General features: G+C 36.2%; 2 protein-coding genes and 1 pseudogene across 2 annotated transcripts; 1 reads left to right on the top strand and 2 right to left on the bottom strand.

Annotated features, from left to right (window-relative positions):
* Positions 1-283: 283 nt before the first annotated feature.
* Positions 284-2,187, bottom strand: LOC107864908 (ankyrin repeat-containing protein ITN1-like). The gene is made up of 4 exons (XM_047408737.1): positions 1,792-2,187; positions 1,606-1,675; positions 1,055-1,362; positions 284-928 (listed from the first exon to the last, which is right to left on the bottom strand). The coding sequence occupies exons 1-4, from the start codon at positions 2,185-2,187 to the stop codon at positions 284-286; spliced, it is 1,419 nt and encodes a 472-aa protein (XP_047264693.1).
* A 4,072-nt stretch (positions 2,188-6,259) lies between these two features.
* Positions 6,260-6,839, bottom strand: LOC124896874 (putative palmitoyltransferase ZDHHC13). Its single transcript, XM_047408736.1, has 2 exons — positions 6,578-6,839; positions 6,260-6,426 (listed from the first exon to the last, which is right to left on the bottom strand). Exons 1-2 carry the CDS (start codon positions 6,837-6,839, stop codon positions 6,260-6,262), a joined length of 429 nt encoding a protein of 142 aa, XP_047264692.1.
* A 619-nt stretch (positions 6,840-7,458) lies between these two features.
* Positions 7,459-8,918, top strand: LOC107864907 (annotated as a pseudogene).
* Positions 8,919-16,287: the final 7,369 nt, after the last annotated feature.

Below are 16,287 nucleotides of genomic sequence, written 5' to 3'. Positions count from 1 at the left end.
TGTACCATGAATTATTTAGTGAAGGTACATTGGGTCTATAGCATTGTTGGTGACGATAAAATGATCTCCTGTGACCACTTATAATTTGAATAGAAGAAAATGATCTTACATACATTGTTATATCATGTGACAAAGGATGTATAACTAAAATAACATGTAACGGACTAAAAAACCATATCTTTCATATGTAATTCAAGGCATTGGGTAAAAACTGAAATATGTAGTTGAATTATATATTTGCAAGCAATAAGTACAAGTAGTAGCTAGCATTCATGTCACTCTGCTACTCACTTATATTCTTCATATATCTACAAATATAGATCACAACCAAGAAGTACAACAAAATAGAAAGGCAACCTATGGAACAGACAGTAACGGCAAGACCAAGGGAATGTGATAAGGTAGCAAACATACCCATTGCAAATGCAATTACAACTGCTAACATTGATAAGCACTGAAAAATACCTGCGAGATCATAAAGCTTCTTTACAATTTTCTTACTTTGAGGATCTCTACTTGTATCAGCCATGAGGAAGTAGATGAATATGGCAACAACCGAGAATGTGAAGGCAATGGCATCGGAAACAACAAATGCATGAAATGTTGTTTTCCTTATTAGAATCGCCATCCCTTGATTAGGACTATCGGAGTCGCTCTCGAAACCTCCTGGCAATGTGATACCAGCGCCAAAAGGGACTGTCATTATCAAAGTGGCCACAACAATATGAATTTGAGCTGCCTTCATAATACTTTCGACTTCTATTTGATCTGCCTTTTTAGTTTTATCGTGATCAACTTCCCTCAGTTGCATTTTGAAACCTGTTCCCGTTTCAGCATTTGGATTGTGCATGTACTCGTACTTCCTCTTTACCTCAAAGTCACGTTTTTCAAATCGGCCAATGCTACACAAATCCTCCACCAATTTCTCCTGTTTTTATCAATAGTACAGTTTATATTGAGTCGGTCGCAATCAGTATTTGAAAAACAAATATGAGACAGCTTACCTTCTTTGTTGTCACTTTGCATAAGAATGTTGTATGAAGTGGGGTACAACCAAATAGAGAGGAGTGTTGCCGTCGCTTTCTGGCTCATCAACAAGGTTGTCGCACTTATCAGAGTCTAATAAGAAGCGGACTACCTTGTCTTGATTGTTCAGTACGGCAACATGAAGAGCATTTTGATTGTTGCTGTCAAGCATATCCCAACAATCGGGGCAGTGATTTAACAGCTTATTTATCATGTTTACATCACCTTCACTGGATGCAATGTGAATTGCTGTCATCCAGTCATTTTCACTGCCTGCCGAAAGGTACACTAAGGATTTTTTCCACCCCAGCATATCAGAAACTACGTCTTCCAATCCTTATTTAACAGCATAGTGCAGTGAATTCCAACCCCATAAGTCAAGTTCCTCGGATAAAGGCTTATTCCAACGCCATAGTGATCTAATGCAATCTGGATGTGTCAACATGATAAATGCATAAATAAGGGGTTAGATCTTCTCGCAAATCTAGTTCGACAACAGGCATTATGAAATCATCAACAGATTATGGGAAAGTCAACTGAAATTTGATACTGATAAAGCAAATAACAAAAATTATGTACCTTTATGTTCCTGAATTACTGCTGCATGCAGCGGCGTTCTATTAGATGGACCTGCAGCATAAATTAGTTTCTTGCAGGATTCCAAGATGTTAATCAAAGCATCATGAAAACCAGATTCAACCGCCAGATACAGTGTTAGACTAATTCGAATATAGGCAGAAATTCGAATTCAGGATCTTCTTTCACCAAGATCTTAACCACATCTAGATGTTGGCTCCGCACGGCCTTGTGCAGGGCTGTATCTCCACTAGCACCTGTCATCCTCGTGAGTTTCTCCTTAGTATTATGATCTTCTATACGTGCAAGTAGCACATGTACTACTTCAGTGTGTCCTTCATTAGCTGCTATGAGAAGAGCGGTTTCATTTTTCTTGTTTTTATAGCATAACAATGCCGGAGTGATCTTAAGGCCTTCTTCCACTAAATGGGAGTTTCCATAGAGGGATGCGACATGGAGGACCGTGTTGCCCTTTGGAGTGACTTGGTAGCCATTTTCTTCATTCCTTTTCAAATGATCAGCAAGCAGAAAATTGCCATTTCCGATATTGCCTCTCATCGCTGCATTATACAAGGTCGACTCCATTCCTTTTGATTTGGTGTGTTTTATCCAAGATCTTCTAATGATAATCCTATGAGTCCTTCGCTTTCTCTGGACGAAATATTATTATATAGAAAATGTCAATTTTGCTGAATGATCTCTCAAGTTGAGAGTTTTGTCATTAAATAGAAAGAGTTCTCCTTGTACATCCCTAAAGATCTTCCATGAATCGCCTAATATCTGCCATGTGTCCCCTAATATCAGTCATTCCTAACTATTACATATCTAAGAATATCTCCTATATCTAAGTATTAAAAGCTATTTACACAAATATTACACATTTATAATCTGAAATCTATGTGCTGAAAATCTGTACAGATATGATGTCTCTTATCCTAACAGGAAAAAATAATTAGATTCTTAATGAATCTCAAAGAAGAACGGGATCTGGTGTTTGCCTTGATCACAAGAACGGGATTTTGATGTTCTCGTATTTCGCCTTCATGTCAAAACTGAAAGAATATCGTGAACATAAACAGTTTTAACAACTTATTAAACCACCTAAAACAAAAGTAATACTTAGATCTCTTAAGATTCACTTCATCTTTTGATTCTTTTCTCATAAAAACAAACATGTAGAGTAGTCAATTAATTAAGAAACGAACAAAACATGACTAGTAATTTAGGTTGAGGAACAAAGAAAATCTTGTAGCCAACTTACATGAGCTAAAGAGGAAACTTACCAAAATAATAATGGTGTGGGACTAGGGGACATTGCTCCTTTTCCCTTTACTCAACATATATATGCTCCTCGCAGATCTACGAAATCCAAACTGAAAACCAGCAGCACATTTCCAACAACTTAAAATCTAATTCAAGAATAGAGAAGAAGAGGCTCATAGAAGGATACCAAAGTAAAATGCTCCGGAAAAGGCCTTTTACCGTGGCTGCACTAAACACAACATATTCCTCTACAAGAATCCGTTACTGGAATCTTTGCGGAGGGGCTCAGATTAGCTATACTGGGACTAGAACAACCTGTCCAAAATTGCAGGTACTGTGTTTAGCAAGGATTGTTTGATGAGCAGTGTAAAGAAACATACTAGAATTAAAGCTCCAATCGTATCGGAGAGGAGTGGCATATTTCATTTGAGAGAGGAAAACTCCGATCGAACATCATATAGCTTGCTCTAAAGTAAGGTATCTTTAATAATGAGGACATTATATAATATGAATTCATATTAATTTTGAAACAAGATGTTGATGACATATCTATCACTCAAGAACATTATACAAAAAGATTGAAGAACTGCAAGCCAGTCAAGGTTGTAACATAGAACCGAGTCTCTATGTGAGTTACATAGGAAGTTTCAGATCACAAGGCCTATTCTTTCACCAAAGCAACGGTACTTCTTATTAACAAGTAATATTATCTATGGTAGTGTAACGCCCCGTGTTTCGGGCTAGAATAAAAACCGTCATTTCTATGCGTAGATGATCCAAAAGCCATAAATCCTATGCAAATTTTCCATGTTAATCAAGTATGTAGTGTGGTAACCTATTTGAGCATGAATTGAGATCATAAAGGTCCCCTAACTCAAGGTCAAGTTGAAAGCTTTCCTATCGTTCGAGTTTTAGTAAGCGTCGAAACTTGAGTCAACTTCAATCGACCATAGCTCCTTTTATATAACTAACTGTATGACCTACTATATATCAAATGAAAGATCTTAAAATTATCTTTCCATCGATACCAAATTCTCCTAAAACGGACACTCGGTGAAGAAGTTAGAGCATTTTAAGTGTCAGCATTCCCGATTGACTGGCCACCGCGTCGCGATGAGCCTTAAATTGACAATTGTCAATTCCAGTAGCTCACCGCGATTTTCAACGCATCACGATGAAGCCTTTTACAGCGTTCCAATCTCGGATTTTAAATTCCAAGATCAAATTAGACATTTTCCATGGCCCCAAACCCATCCAAACACGGGATTTAATCTCAAATGCACCTAAACACATACACTTTCACCAAAATTCATCAAGAACGTTCTCTAGGGTTTCAAACAAGAATCCCAAATAATTCAAGATTCAACAGTGAGTTTTTGAATATAATTAGAGATTTGGAATCCCCAATACGTAAGCTTCAAGAATCATTCATTATTCTCCGAAATCGAGGTACGCGGGGTTTTCCTAAAATCTCATGGGCATAGAAATCATGATTTTAAGAAAGGGGTTTTCAGATTTATGAACACATTCATGCTTTAGAAATCTTGACGGTATTGTTTTGGTCTTTTGACCTTCCCCATATTGATTTGAAATTGTATATATATATATATATATATATATATATATATATATATATATATAAGTATGTGATTTAAGTTAATATTCAAATTGAGAGCATGAATCACATGAAATCCCTCTCTTGGTGTGATTGTTCCCATGTTTCACATGATATGAATTATTTTTGAAATGCATATTGAAAAGCATGTTACGAAGTGTCTTGATTTATGAATGATTTGGTTATGAGTCTTGAATTCAAAAGAGAGGGTTGTTTGTATTGAAAAAGGTTGAAAATACATATAATGAAAGAGTACATGGATTTTCCCAAAAACACATGACCACCTTATGTTTAAAGAGTTCTTGCATAGTTTTGACTTATGCTTTCGGAACATGAAATCTCTTATACTATTTGCATGTTTGGGTGGTCTGAACTATGTTTTAATGAAAGAATTATGCATGATGCATCATGGCTCAGAAATAGGACTTGCAAGTCTTGGTGTGATGACACCAATTCAGATTATGCCATGGTAATTCAGAATAGAATAGAATCCATGTTTAAAGTCAGAATTTTCAGATATTGAAAACTAGAATAATGCATGATTCAGAACAGGATAAAATTGGGCATAAAGAGAGCTTAGGTGGTTCTCTGAAGAAGGCATGAGTTCATAAAATTCATTGTCCAAAACCGTGATTTACCGATCCGGGTATATTATATTACGTTGGCCTAGTGCCGTGTGGCGTATCAGAATCAGAAACTCCAACCCTTGTAGCACACTCGAGGTGGGGGCTTCCCCGCCAAGTCAATGGTGGATTCCATACTGTCCGTGGAATATCAGAATTTTAGGGGAGTGCCACCTAACTCAGAATTAATACGAAGATTAGAAGCTGCATTGTTAAGAATGATTTATGACTTTTCAAAAAGGTGCCCATGCATTTTAGAACTATTTCATGTATGACATTTTGACAAATTGCTCTCCAACTATTTTATGTATATATACAAATTTTATTTTGGATTACTTTGCGTACCAGTACATCTATATTGACCCCCCTCCTCCCTCCAGGTTCTGAGGCTCAGTCTAGGGGTCTAGAAAAGCAGTAGATTGTTATCAGACAGAGTTGCAGTATTCAGTTGGTGAGCCTTCTTTATTTCAGAAGGTCTATCTTTCCAGATTATGTCACTTATTTTAGTTTTGGTCTACTGGGGGCCTTGTCCCAGATTTCAGACAGTTGTAAGATTTTCATGTAGTAGAGATTTCGCAGACTGAGTCAGATGTTATTTAGATGTAGTTGATCTACAACTTCCATACTTATGTTGAATTCAGAATTCACCATGTTTCCGTAGCAGATTATGTTTCCACATCTTCTTTTATTAAATGAGTGTTGTACATGATTACCAGATAGAGAAGGGCGTCCCGGGCCTTTATGGTTTGGGATGTCCGTCACGGCCAGGCCCTAGTTCGGATCGTGACAAGTAGCTTGCTCTTGTAGCATCTTTATCAACTTCAAACACCAAATTGTATGACTAACACATTAGGCAGCTGCAACATACTCAACTTTACAAGTTAAGAAAGGAAGGAACCAAAAAAAGAAAAAGAGAAAAACAAGAGAATATCATCACATGTTGCTTCTTAAGTACCTTAACAAAGTGATGGGGTTCAGTCGGTAAATAGTGGAAGGTTAGAAACATTGAATTCAAGGGGGCAGCCCCGTGCACAAGCTCCCGCTATGTGTGGGGTCGGGGAAAGATGACAGACTACAGGAATATATGTACGTGATTTAATAGCTTATTTATAATGTTTAGATCACCTTCACTGGCTGCAATGTGAATTGCTGTCGTTCAGTCATTTTCATTGCCTGTAGGAAGGTACACTAAGGATATTTTCCACCCCAGCATAGCAGAAACTACGTCTTGCAATCCTAATTTAACGTGCAGTGAATTCCAACCCCATAAGTCAAGTTCCTCGCATAAAGGCTTATTCCAACGCCATAGTGATCTAATGCAATCTGGATGTGTCAACATGATAAATGCACAAATAAGGGGTTAGATATTCTCGCAAATATAGCTCCACAACAGACATTACGAAATCATCAACAGATTATGGGAAAGTAAACTGAAGTTAGATATTAATACAACAAATAACAAAAAATTATGTACCTTTATGTTCCTGAATTACTGCTGCATGCAGCGGCGTTCTGTTACATGGACCTGCAGCATAAGTTGGTTTCTTGCAGGATATCAAGATATTAATTGAAGCACCATGAAAACCAGATTCAGACGCCAGATAGAGTGGCGTCTCCTGTGCATGGTTAGGCGGAAATTCAAATTCAGAATCTTCTGTCACCAAGAGCTTAACCACATCTAGATGTTGGATCCGCACGGCCTTGTGCAGGGCTGTATCTCCACTAGCATCCGTCATGCTCGTGAGTTTCTCCTTAGTAATTATTATTATGATCTTCTATACATGCAAGCAGCACACATACTACTTCAGTGTGCCCTTCATTAGCTGCTATGTGAAGAATAAGTGGTGACCAAGAAGATATTAATGACGTCCTTCCAATTTTACCCTTCTTTAAATAAATAAAATTTTCACATAATCGAGAAAACACCAAAGATTTATATAATTTTTATAAGTATTTATTAATTAATGATAAGTTAGTAAAAATATTTTTTGTTTTCTATGTTTGAATTCAAAGGAGTTGGAGAATTTTAGTAGTTCTAGTTAGCTACCTAACTTTCACCTTTTAATCCCTTCCCCAACCCCATTTCAAAAATATAAATTTATTTGAAGATTATCTTTCCTTATGCATTACACCAAACGTGTTAATCACTTATAAAGTGAAGTAATCCTAGCTTTATTTTTTCAAAATTGTCGCTTTAATTTCTTGTCCTTCATGGGCTGCATTCTCCTTTCATTTGGTCTCTCTAATAAAAATCTATAAAAGGAGAACAACTCCCCAATCCTCAACCATGCACATTTAACCAATATCTCTTCTATTTCTTGCAAAATATAAAAACTAAATACAGTCGAAAAGAAAATGATATCCGTATTTGCGTTTCTTCCCTTGTTAATTTTCTTGTCATTTGTTCTACTATTATTTTTCCAGCTTTCATCCAAAAAATCCAAGAAAAATCTTCCTCCATCTCCTCCTAATCTTCCATTTATCGGAAACTTTCATCAACTGGGCCTACAACCACATCGTTCGCTCCAAAAACTATCTAACGAACATGGTCCAATGATGATGCTTCAGTTCGGCAGCGTGCCTGTCTTGATCGCATCATCAGCCGAAGCAGCTTCACAGATCATGAAAACCCAAGACATGGGCTTTGCTGAAAAGCCTATGTCAAGTATTCCCAGCAAGCTCTTTTTCGGACCCAAGGACGTGGCTTTCACCCCATACGGTGAGTACTGGAGGAACGCCAGAAGTATTTGCATGCTTCAGCTTTTGAACAATAAAAGAGTCCAATCTTTTAGCAAAATCAGGGAAGAGGAAACTTCTCTTCTTCTAAAAAAGATTAAGGATTCAATTGACAGTTCACAAGTTGTTGATTTGACGGAGCTGTTTGTGAGCATAACGATTGACGTGCTTTGTAGAGTGGCATTAGGAAGGAAGTATTGTGACGGGGAAGAAGGGAAAAAGTTTAAGACATTGTTATTAGAGTTTGTTGAATTTTTGGATGTTTTAAATATTGGTGATTTCAATGGTTTAAATGCCAAAGTGGCTGCAGAGGTTAGCGCATTTTTGGAAGGTGTAATTGAGGAACACGGAGACGAAAATAGATGACGAAGAGGAAGAGTCAGCAGACTTTGTGGATATACTGCTCCAAGTTCAGAAATGAAAACAAATCGGGTTTTAAGGTTGAAATGGATTCAATTAAAGCTATTATAATGGATATGTTTTCTGCAGGAACAGATTCAACCTCCACTCTTTTAGAATGGACAATGAATGAACTCATGAGGAATCCAAAAACATAGCAAAAATTAAGAGACGAGGTGAGACAAGTCACTGAAGGGAAGTCACATGTAACAGAGGACGACTTGGAGCACATGCCTTATTTTGCAGCAGTGATCAAAGAGAGTCTACGCCTTCATTCTCCGGTGCCATTGCTTCCTCGAGAAGCAATAAAGGACACCAAAGTGTTGGGCTAGGACGTAGCTGCTGGAACTCAAGTCTTTGTTTGTCCCTGTGCCATCTCCAGAGACCCGACCATATGGGAAAATCTGGAGGAGTTTCAACCAGAAAGGTTTTTGGACAGTTCTGTGGATTACAAAGTGTTACATTTCGGGTTAATTCCATTTGGTGCTGGAAGAAGAGGTTGTCCCGGAATTACATTCACTAAAGTTGTGAATGAGTTGGCATTGGCAAGAATGTTGTTTCATTTTGAATTTTCGTTACCAAATGGAACAAAACCTGAAGATTTGGATATGGATGAAGCACTTGGAATTACAGTTAGGCGAAAATTTCCTTTGTTAGTTGTTGCATCTCCACGTATTTGATTTCTTATGTTGTATGTAGCAATGGCTTAGGAAGTTGCTTTTCATCTTGAAATTTTACCATGACATTCCTGCAGTCTACATTCTGCAAGGTGGGCTGCCTCCAACATACGCTAGGCAAATAATGTTCCTCTTTCTCTGATTGTTAATTGTACTTCCTAATTATGGTGGCACAATTCTGAAGCGTTTCAGCCCGAGAGGTTCTTTGGGATCAGCATTCATGTCAGAGTAGACGAGTGGCTTTGGTAAGAAAAATCTCATTTTTCACAAAAAAATTTCACCCCATTAATAATATCATTAGTCTATTTGGTTTTCTGCTATTTGCTTCATTGTATATATAATTTGGAGATGATCTCTTCAAAAATTTTAATTTATAGGAGATATATAAACTATTAACTAGTGGGATCCACCGAGAATATATATATATATATATTGTTGGTGAAATTACAATAAAATTAAAAGTGAAGAAAATAAAGAAATATCTTTTCTTCTTTTTCAGCTGAGGCGCGGATATCTTGCTCTCTTTAAGGAGATTCAAGCCTACTGCAGCAAACCTGATACAAGTACGACCACGAGGATGGACGTATGTGAGATGTATTGAACCTGAGACTTGGAGCGTACACATGAAGTGCAAAGGAAGGCCCAAATAGGCTCCAAAACATTAGTCCACAAACTACACTCCAAGGGTGCCCAAAGTGAAGGATTTGACTAATGGGTCTTTTGGACATTTAACACTATTTTTATAACCTACTATAAATAGAACATTTTAGGTCATTTAGTGTTAGATTATTCATGATATTTGTAAGTCTTGTATGACTTTTGAAACACCAGGTCCTCTCTCCTTTGAGGTAAAATCGAAACTAGGTTTCAACTTGAGTGTGGAATCACTCGTGTTGGATTCATGGCTTGGAACGTTGGGTGCTTGAAGGATTGAGGTCTCTCTTGTGTCCACAAAGAGTGTAGGTGTTCTTATTACATGTTTCTAAGGGTTTAGGTGTTTAATACACACCCTAGTTCTTAGGTCTTGTAATAATATATGTCTCACTACCTCTCTTTACATTTCTTGTTCTCTTTGTTGTTTTCTAGTCAAAAACGTATATTGTTGTTTCCATTGTGTTATTGTTCATCTTGTTCTTCATCTTGTTATCTTGTTAATCTCTTTTTTAGTTTGTGATGGCTGATTTGTTGTCAAATATACCCTTGTTTCTTGTATTCTTGTTGTATTTGTCGAATCCGAGAGTGATCTTCAAAAGGGTCCTCGGTTCTTGAACTATATAGTGGAATATTTTTTGAGTCTGTTTTCATATGTTCCTTGTCTTTCTTGTATCATTTGGTATCAGATTCATCTTTGATTTTGTTCTAACAAGATTAATCTTGGGCTTGAGAGTTGAAAAATAAAAAAAAAAAGAAGTTGAAAACTGAAAATTCCAGAAAAGAGAGCAATCTGTCCATTTTGTGTTCTTGGACGAAAATTATGTTTTTGTTGTGACTTGGCCGAGATTTTAACTTTTCTTTGTTGCCTCTAAGTGTTAGTTTTGTTCCTTACTAACACATTGAGTCTATATCTTGATTTGAGCTTGTATTTTGATGTTGTTGTTGTGAACATAAACTTGGCCCATTGTTGTTGAACATTGTTGTGGAGCACTATTTTTGGCCGTGTGGTTTTGCCTTGTTGTTCTTAAGCTTGGCCGTGGATGTTGTTATAAATTGGTGGCCTAAGAACCTTTTGTTGAAGTTGTTGTTGAAAGGTGAAACTTCAGAAAGTGTTGATTAAAGTGTGAGACCAACTTGAACCTTACACTCCAAAATTTAAAAGTTTGTATCCTTGGTGTTCTTCACTAATCTTCATCCTTTATTGAAAGAAAAGTGTATGTTAGATCTAAAAGGTTGGAGGAAAAAGGTGTAAAGTTTGTTAGTCTTGAAAGACTCCTCAACCACCAAAGATTTTAACGACCACTTACCAATAACTTTTCATGAATTAAGGGCCATGTTTTGAGGAGAGAGAACAAAGAAAGTCAAGTCTTCCTTTTTGAAAATTTAAAGAGGATTCCAAGACTTATTTTTCCCTCCTTAACCAATTTCACCAATTCCCAAATTAAAAAATTGACCAAAACTTCCAACTTTGGAAAATAAAAATTGTTAAAGAACCGCAACCAATACGTGGCTGCCAGATTATCGTTTACTGTTCACGCAACATATTTAAGCTCAAATTTTAGATTTCATAGTTTCCTTTTGTTGTTCCTTAGTTTCAATTTCGTTGGTTCCAATACTAATTGGCAAACTAGTACTCATCTACTAGATTGTTAGTTAGTCCTTGTGTTCGTTCATTCGTGTTTAGCATTTGTTATATGCTTTTCTCTTTAGTGAATTTGTTGTATCTTATTGGTTCAAGTCTGTAAATAAATTTTCTCTGAGTCAACTCAAACTAAAAGCTATTCTGGGCAAAGATAGACTCATCCCTCAATCACTCACGAAGTACAAGCCGACTTTCAACACTTGTGAATCCAAGTGTGCGCCGATCAAGTGTGTGAAGGTATAGTGAGGTTGTTTCGAACTAACTTGTATTTTGTTTTATAGGCTTGTTTTTTTTATTTTTTAGGTACAATTACAAGAGAACTCGTAGCTTCAACCTCTCAACCAAAGGACAACAATACCACCAATGCCATTTTGGCCTACCTTGTTACTATGTCCCAAAACCTAGCTATGGAAAATGAAAGGTTGGATCATATGGTAGGCCAAAGAGAGAAAGTGGGATGCCCGAGCACATGTCAAGAGGAAGGTCGTAACTCATATGAGCTACGAGGTAAAAACTTTATTCCCTACATGAACTTAGAATGTTGTGTTGCGGCTAGTAGGAGCCAAGTGGGTGTAGTTTCGACTTTGCCCAGGGTAAAGGTGTTTGAGTCTTTCTTTTCTGATACTCTTGATATTGTTAGGTCGCATGAGGACCAAACTCTTGTTGTAGGCACACAAGCACTAGTTGATTCTTTAGATGACGAAATTGATTCTCCTCGTGTGAATGATTTGTGTCCATCTAGTGCTAGCACTTATAACTTAAAGACGGTTCTATTATCAAGTGACGAGAGTATTCACACACTAGTTCACCCTTGTGAAAACCAAGGTGAGTCGATGCTTGTATGTGAGTTGCTAACAACTAGTGAGGGTGAGCAAAATGATCAATCGGATGAAGATGATCTTGATTTGATTGAATGTATAGAAATCTTGAATTATGATTGTCCTTGTGAAGAACGTTTTGATTATAGTCCTTGGGTTGCCCGTGATGATTTGTATGTATGTGAGGACTACTCTTGTGAAAGAGAAACTTATACGTGTTTAGAAATTCTATCGACTTCTTCTCTATGTGTTTCTTATCTTGGACATATGCCTGGTGAAGATTTTGAAACTAGTAGTAAGTGCATGCATGAGAATCCTTTATTTGAAGTTGACTTGTGGAACACCTTTCTTAAACCTCTTTTTTTTCATGATATTTCCAATGGTGATAAAGAGGGTATGCTTAACTTTGAGGATGACATCCTAGGGGAGACTAAGAGTGAGCGAGACCTAAGTCCTTGGTTGCTTCTACCATTTGATCTCGGTACCATCTTATGGTGAGAAACAATGACTTTCGGCCTATTGTCATTTTTTCTTGATGCTTATCTGATCCACTTACTTTGTCACATTTGTACTAATCTTTTCATGCTTAAAACCAAGGAACTGTGGATATACTTTAAGTTTATTCCGCCTCAGGATGGAGTGTGTTTTCATGTGTTCCTTGTCTTTCTTGTATCAAAACCTTCTTAAAGTAGCATCACTTTAATGTACATCATTATCCTCTTCTTCGAAATAATTCATCCTCGAATTCGCCAATCCTACATCAAAAAGATATCATAAATCACTAACATTGAAAATATTATGAATCAAATACTCACTTGGTAAGTCCACTTTGTAAGCATTATCTCCAATCTTCTCACGCACTTGAAAAGTCCATTTCCTCTTGGCATAAGCTTGTTCTTCCTTTTGCTTGAAAATCTCTCCTTTCTAAAGTGAACCCATCCCCAATCACCAGGTACAAAGGTGACTTTTTTTTGTCCTTTGATGGCTCTTTTGGTTGCATCATTGTTAGCCTTCTCAATTTGCAATCTTACTTTGTCATGGATGTTCTTCATAGCTTTTACCTTAGATTTTGCATCTACACTCACAATAACATCTTTGGGCAAAGGAGTTAAATCCAATGGAGTCAAAGTATTAAAGCCATAAACACACTCAAAAGGGGTTATACCAAATAGATCTATGAATAGTTCTACTATAGGCAAACTCAATTAATTTCAATTGATCCTCCCAAGAAGTTAACTTTCCTTTAATCATAGCTCTAAGCATGTTATCTAATATTCTATTAACCACCTTGTTTGGCCATCCATTTGAGGATGACAAGTAGAAAATAGCAATTTGGTTCCCAAATTTCCCCACAAACACCTCCAAAAATGGCTAAGAAATTTTGAATCTCTATCACTAACAATTGTTTGGGGAACACCATGCGATTTCATCATATTATGAACAAATAAAGTAGCAACATGAGATACATCATCACTTTTATGACAAGCAATAAACGGAGCCATTTTTTGAAAATCTATCCACAATAACAAAGATGCTATCCTTACCATTCCTAGTCCTAGGGAGCCCAATAACAAAATCCATGGAAATATCTAGCCAAGGACCGATAGGAATAGGCAAAGAGGTATACAAGCCATGGGGTTGGGTACAAGATTTAGCATGCTTACAATCCAAACACCTAGAACAAATTCTTTGCACATCTTTTATCATTTTAGGCCAAAAGAAATGTTCACTAAGAATAGCTAAGGTTTTTGACACTCAAAAATGACCCATCAAACCTCCATTGTGTGCCTCTTTCACAAACAACTCTCTCCATGAAGACATAGGCACACAAAGTTTTCCATTTCTAACCAAGTAGCCCTTCTTCAATTCATATCTAGGAGTTCTAACTTCATTTCCCTCCTTAACAACTTGCACACACCTATTCAAGCTCACTTGACACTCTCCAAAAACTTTTCCAAAATCATCATCATTAGAATATAAATCCTTCAAACACTCAAAACCAATCAATGTAGATGTCACGGTATTCATCAATGCATATCTTCTAGATAAAGCATCCGCCACAATATTCTCTTTACCTTTCTTATAATTAATCACATATGGAAAAGACTCAATGAACTCTATTCCCTTGTCATGCCTCTTTTAAGCTTATTTTGGACCCTAATATGCTTCAAAGCCTCATGATCGGTTTTAATCACAAACTCTTTATGCCACAAATAATGTCGTCAATTTTTTAAAGCTCTCACTAAGGCATAGAGTTCCTTGTCATAGGTAGAATATTACAATGGAGCTCCTCTTAATTTCTGACTAAAGTAAGATATGTGTTTCCCTTCTTGCATCAAGATCGCATCAATGCCTACTCTACTAGCATCACACTCAATTTCAAACATCTTCTCAAAGTTGGGAAGTTGAAGTAATAGAGTGGAACTAAGTTTCTCTTTCAAGATTCTAAAGGCTTCATCTTGTTTTCTACCCCAAATAAAAGGCTTATCTTTCTTAATAACCTCGGTTAGAGGAGCGACTAAAGAATTAAAACCCTTCACAAATCTTCTATAAAAACTTGCCAACCCATGGAAGCTTCTAACATCACTAATGGACGTAGGAGTTGGACAACTTCTAATAGCTTCTACCTTTTCATCATCTACCTCAACTCTTCTTGAACTTACAACAAAGACAAGGAAAACAACACGGTCCACACAAACAGAACACTTTTTAAAATTCACATACAACTTTTCATTTCTCAACACATCAAATATCATTCTCAAATGTTGCATGTGATCATCCAAACACTTTCTGTAAACCAAAATATAATCAAAATAAACCACAACAAAATTATTAATAAATGACTTAAGCACATGGTTCATTAGTCGTATAAAAGTGCTTGGTGCATTGGTTAGCCCAAAAGGCATCACCATCCACTCATGTAATCCAAACTTAGTTTTGAAAGAGGTTTTCCATTCATCTCCGGATTTCATTCGGATTTGATGGTATCCGCTTCTCAAATCAATTTTCGAGAATAAGGTAGAACCAGACAATTCATCTAGCATATCATCAAGTCTAGGGATGGGATGTCGATATTTTATCGTAATTTTATTAATGGCACGGCAATCTACACACATTCTCCATGTCCCATCTTTCTTGGGTACTAGAATTACGGGCACTGCACATGGACTTAAACTTTCTCTCACCGAAACCTTTATTCACAAGTTCTTCCACTTGTCTTTGCAATTCTTTAGTCTCTTGAGGATTTCTCCTATAAGCCGCTTTGTTAGGTATTTGAGAACCCAGCAAAAAGTCAATTTCATGCTATATTCCTCTCAAAGGAGGCAACCCACTTGGTAGTTCTTCCAAAAATAGATCATAATCTTCCAACATGAAGAAACAACACTTGGCAAAGATAAAGAGGTTAGTTCATTGTTAGAAAGCAAAGAATAACCATTAGGTTTAATAAACATGACTTGAGTAGCATCCTCAATGTTTAGTACTTTCTTGCCTCTTGATTTTTACAAAATCATGCACATTTTCTCTCTTTTTTGATTTTTTTGTTTTTCTTTTTTTTAAATTAACAGTACTATTTTGGGAAACTACAAACATGTTTGCTTTGTAACTTTAAATGATGAAGATTCATGAATCTAAAATGTTAAAATAGATGAAAAGTATGATATACAATTATTATACAAAATATTATTTGTGATGGCACCATGAATATCCACGTGTCATAATTTTCAGATAGTTTAGTACACAATAAAGTATTTAATGCATGCATATATATTGTTCAAAAACAGCAGTTTAGTACATAATAAAAAATGCAATGCATGTATATATATTATTCAAAAACAGCAAAAGGTTGACTTTTATAAATGTAAGGAAACACAAATTGATTAAAGTGGTGTACCTTAACCATTAATGGAGGAAGATGAAGATAAAAAATGACATATTCTTTCTGCATATAAAAAAAATGTTAAATCAAAAATAGTTTTTAAAATACGAAGAATTAAAAAATGTAGTAAATGAATTCATGAATAATATATATATATATATATATATATATATATATATATATATATATATAAGAGTCTTGAGCCGGGGGTCTATCGAAAACAACCTTGCTACTTCCCCTGGAGTAGTGGTATGGACTGCGTACATATTACCCTCCCCAGACCTCACTATGTGGGAATACACTGGGTTTGTTGTTGTTGTTGTTGTTGTGTGTATATATATATATTAACCACCAATTAATTATTTTTAATTTTTATATTTA

Source organism: Capsicum annuum, chromosome 3 (genome assembly GCF_002878395.1).
Source record: "Capsicum annuum cultivar UCD-10X-F1 chromosome 3, UCD10Xv1.1, whole genome shotgun sequence".
NCBI lineage: Eukaryota > Viridiplantae > Streptophyta > Magnoliopsida > Solanales > Solanaceae > Capsicum > Capsicum annuum.
This window is presented reverse-complemented; position numbering and strand designations above follow the sequence as displayed.